Source organism: Myotis davidii, unplaced genomic scaffold (genome assembly GCF_000327345.1).
Source record: "Myotis davidii unplaced genomic scaffold, ASM32734v1 scaffold208, whole genome shotgun sequence".
Taxonomy (NCBI): domain Eukaryota; kingdom Metazoa; phylum Chordata; class Mammalia; order Chiroptera; family Vespertilionidae; genus Myotis; species Myotis davidii.
Window position 1 is genome coordinate 1,237,280 of NW_006299706.1, and position 3,678 is coordinate 1,240,957.

The 3,678-nt window shown below is 57.5% G+C and overlaps 2 protein-coding genes across 5 annotated transcripts in view; one reads left to right on the forward strand and one right to left on the reverse strand.

The window, feature by feature from the left end:
- The window catches only part of SLC50A1 (solute carrier family 50 (sugar efflux transporter), member 1), a 2,392-nt gene extending 340 nt beyond the window's left edge, over positions 1-2,052 (forward strand). Inside the window, exons 1-6 of one of the 3 annotated variants that reach the window (XM_015571752.1) lie at positions 20-39; positions 161-238; positions 343-466; positions 1,040-1,201; positions 1,467-1,586; positions 1,653-2,052. In XM_015571752.1, the coding sequence (XP_015427238.1) occupies positions 177-238; positions 343-466; positions 1,040-1,201; positions 1,467-1,586; positions 1,653-1,769 (585 nt within the window). In that variant the 5' untranslated portion in view covers positions 20-39; positions 161-176 and the 3' untranslated portion in view covers positions 1,770-2,052. Of the gene's footprint in view, positions 1-19; positions 40-160; positions 239-342; positions 467-1,039; positions 1,202-1,466; positions 1,587-1,652 lie in introns of those variants that run through there. The other 2 variants (XM_006775667.2, XM_006775668.2) reach the window with 2 other exon arrangements.
- Positions 2,053-2,471: 419 nt separating this feature from the next.
- DPM3 (dolichyl-phosphate mannosyltransferase polypeptide 3) lies at positions 2,472-3,137 on the reverse strand. Of its 2 annotated transcripts, none has more exons than XM_006775666.2 (2): positions 2,994-3,137; positions 2,472-2,820 (listed from the first exon to the last, which is right to left on the reverse strand). In XM_006775666.2, the coding sequence occupies exons 1-2, from the start codon at positions 3,019-3,021 to the stop codon at positions 2,543-2,545; spliced, it is 306 nt and encodes a 101-aa protein (XP_006775729.1). In that variant the 5' UTR covers positions 3,022-3,137; the 3' UTR covers positions 2,472-2,542. The 2 variants fall into 2 exon arrangements, with proteins under 2 accessions (XP_006775729.1, XP_006775728.2); XM_006775665.2 differs by lacking the exon at positions 2,994-3,137 and adding an exon at positions 2,923-2,943.
- Between the last annotated feature and the right edge of the window lie 541 nt (positions 3,138-3,678).

A 3,678-nucleotide genomic window follows, 5' to 3' on the forward strand; every position in this document is an offset into this window, starting at 1 on the left:
GGCATCGGGTCGAGGGGCGGGGGTACCCGGGCGAGGCAGGTCATTGTCTCCAAGGCCAGGGAGCGGAGGGCGGAAGCGGGGTCCGCCGTGATCGGGGGAGGATGCAGGCTCTGGGGCTCTGCCTTCCCCTCTCACCCCTGCCTTCGGGGCACCGTTACAGCTCGGACCTCAGGCACATGTGGATGACCCGGCGAGTGGACAGTGTCCAGTTCCTGCCCTTTCTCACCACGGATGTCAAGTGAGAGGGGTGACGGCTGCGGCGGGAGAGACTGTCTGGGGGGGCGCGCCCTGGAAGAGCCCACAGTCAACCCCTGGGCGAATGTCCCTCCCTCCATCCTGCAGCAACCTGAGCTGGCTGGGCTACGGGACCCTAAAGGGAGATGGCACCCTGATCGTGGTCAACGCCGTGGGCGCCGTGCTGCAGACCCTGTATATCTTGGTGTACCTGCACTACTGCCCTCGGAAGGTAGAGGCCCGCCCTGCACCCCCTCCCTGGGCTGCCCTGCCGCGCTGGCAGGACAGTGCTTCCTGGAAGACTTAACAAGCTGGCACTGCCACCTTTTCCTAGAAGGCCTCCCCCCGCACACACACATCCATGCAGCCCTCCTTCCTCCGTGGAGCCGGCCTCCCGAGCCTCACAATCGCCCCTTATTGGGGGAAGGCTGGTAGCCCTGCCTGCCCGGACAGTGCCTGGCTGCGCTACACACCGACGGAGAGGGCTTGTCTCCCCGGTTCCTTCAGAGCCAGGGCCGGTGGCTGAGAATGATGATAAGCTGCTTCATCAGTCACACAAGCATGTATTAAGCTCGTCTCGCGTATACCAAACGCACAGAAAAGACCTTTCCCTCCCCTGGAGATCTCCAGTGTGGTGGGTGGCTCAGGCCACTGGTGGGGAAAAGGCCGTGACAAGTGCAACCCTGCAGGCCCAGACCAGGGCGGGCTCCCCGACTGGAGCAGGGAGAGGCAGGAAGAATTCATCCCGTGGGGGCGTCCGGAGGCTCCTGGCACTGTGGAAGCCAGGCTGTTCTCTCCCCTGCAGGGTGCTGAGCTCCTGCAGACTGCAGCCCTGCTGGGGGTCCTGCTCTTGGGGTTTGGTTACTTTTGGCTCCTGGTGCCCAACATCGAGGCCAGACTTCAGCAGCTGGGCCTCTTCTGCAGCGTCTTCACCATCAGCATGTACCTCTCACCACTGACCGACTTGGTGAGTAGGCGTGACCATGGAGGTGGGGAGGTAACAAGGGTCAGGCCCCCATAGCAGAGGCTGTAGCTTACCCTCCAGAGGAAAGGAAGATTCCAGACCTGGAGGAGACAGGGCAATCGAGGTGGGCGAGTGGGAGGCAGGAGGGGAAGGCTGGGCAGCAGAAGGCCGGGGAGGATTTTTGCCCTATGTTCTGAGGAAATTACTCGGCCGGGTGGGAGCTTTACTGTGTATCTGGACGAGGAGTGTCGTTCATCCTTCCCCACAGGCCAGAGTTATTCAGACCAAATCAACCCAACGTCTCTCTTTCTCACTGACCATTGCCACCCTCCTCACCTCTGCCTCCTGGACCCTCTATGGGTTTCGACTCAGCGATCCCTACATCATGGTAAGCAGCGCAGGGAGCACGTGGCAGGTGTGCACGGTGGGAAATCAACTCCTCTCCTCATGGCAGCCCCTGCGATTTCAGGTGCCCAACGTCCCAGGAATCCTCACTAGCTTCATTCGCCTCTGGCTTTTCTGGAAGTACCCTCGGGAGCAAGACAGGAACTATCAGCTCCTACAGACCTGAGGCAGCTCGCCTGACCACAGGACACCTCCCTGCCGACCTGTTGCCAAAGAGGTTCAAACCAACCTGTTTCAACCGTTACTGCTGACCAGCTGCACCGTGCCAGGGGTTATGGGAAAAGAGACAACTTTGAGAATCTGGGGACCAAAGAAAGAGCTTGACTTAGAAGAGTGGGTGGGACCTGGGAGATGAAGCACTTATTTTTTAGAGATTATATTTTTTAATTTTGGGGTTGGGGTGAAATCTTTAGAGTGTGCCTTAAAATAAACTGTGCCCTATCCCTGTCCATCAAGGCTCATTCTCTATGCGGGGATTCTCAACCTGCCGGGTTTGGGGAAGGGCAGAGGTGCACTGTCTGGCTGAGTTATTCTTGGGCTGGGAGGCTTAGTTCAGAAAAGGTAACTAAAAGAACCAGAGCAACCTAGAAAACACTAGGAAGGCCTTAAAAAGACGGAGCTTGGATGTTATGAAGAAGAATGTAGGTTAGACTTCAAGAAGCACTTCCTGACGGGGTTAAAAGGCCGGGAAAAGTGAAACATTTCCGTCCTGAGGTCTTGAGAAGGGGTCTCTGCCTCCTTTGGAGCAAAAAGGAGGGACACCGGCAGAATGCAAAGGTAAACGCTTGGCTGACCTCAGTAAGGTGGCTTGTCTGCCTCCCACTTGGTACACACATAACTCCTAACCCCCATCCTCCATACTAAACAGTTAGAAAGTGAACTTCTCTTTAATGGGGGTGGGAGGGAGCGGCGGCCGGGGTAAAGGGGGTTGGAGGAGGGTCAGAAGCGCATCCCCCTGCGGGACAGGTCGGCTCTGGCCTCCTGGATCTGGCTCTGCAGCTCGCGGGCGGCGTCCTCGCAGTCGTGAAAAGTGGCCACGCGATAGCCCACAGTGGCCAGGGCATAGCAGCCGGCGGACACCAGCAAGTAGGCGGGCAGTGGCCACAGGACCTCCCGGCAGGAAGAAGGCAAATCCAGGGCCCCCAAGGTCAGGGCCGCCCAGGCGGAGCCCAAGAGCGCCAGTGCCCAAAGCCACTGTGCTAACTTCGTCATGGTCGCTGCGGGAAGAGCAGGCAGAGCTCGACATCTTTCCACCTCGCGACCCCCGCTTCGTCCGAGTCCCATCTGTCCTTCTCCCGCAGCAGGCCCCTCCATCTCACCTCCCCGAGGGCCGCTCGCCCTCGCGCTCACCCTCCTCGCCCTCTCCATTCAGCCCGCAACCTACACGTACCTCTCCTCCGGGCTCTTCCCGGTTCCATGCGGGTCTGACGTCAGCGTGCGGAGCCCCGCCCCCGGTCGCGCTCCGCCTTTGCGCTGCCTTCTGGGAGTTGTAGTCCTCGTGGCGGCGCCTGGAAGGCTCGTGGCCAACGTCCTTCCGGCCTCTGAGTTAAAGCTGGCTGCTCCGGAGACTGCAGCTTGGGTCCCGAGGGCTTTGGTGCTGCTTCTCTCCCTCAGGGCCCCGCTCCTAGGTGGCGTGGGCCTTGCAGAAAGCCTGAGGCCATTGTACGCCTGAAATCTATAATTTTATTAACCAGTGTCACCCCAATAAATTCAATAAAAAGGAAAAAAGAAAGAAAGCCTGAGGCCACCCTTAAACCTTGCAATATCATTCGTGAGCTTCACCTATACATACAAATTCCATTCGTTCATTCATTCATTCGAACGTTTCTTGAGCGCCATGATAAACTTGGGAGAAACAGAGAAATCAAGACATACGGCTCCTCCTGGGTTGGAAGGGGCAGGCAAGGAGAAGTCAGGAAAAACGGATGCATTGACAAGTAATCATGATGCTTTGAGATAGGTGTTAGAACAAAAGTTGTCCTTCTTTTTGAGAGAGAGAGAGAGAGAGATCAATTTTTTCGTTGCACTTATTTATGCATTCAGTGGTTGCTTCCTGTATGTGCCTGATCAGAGAT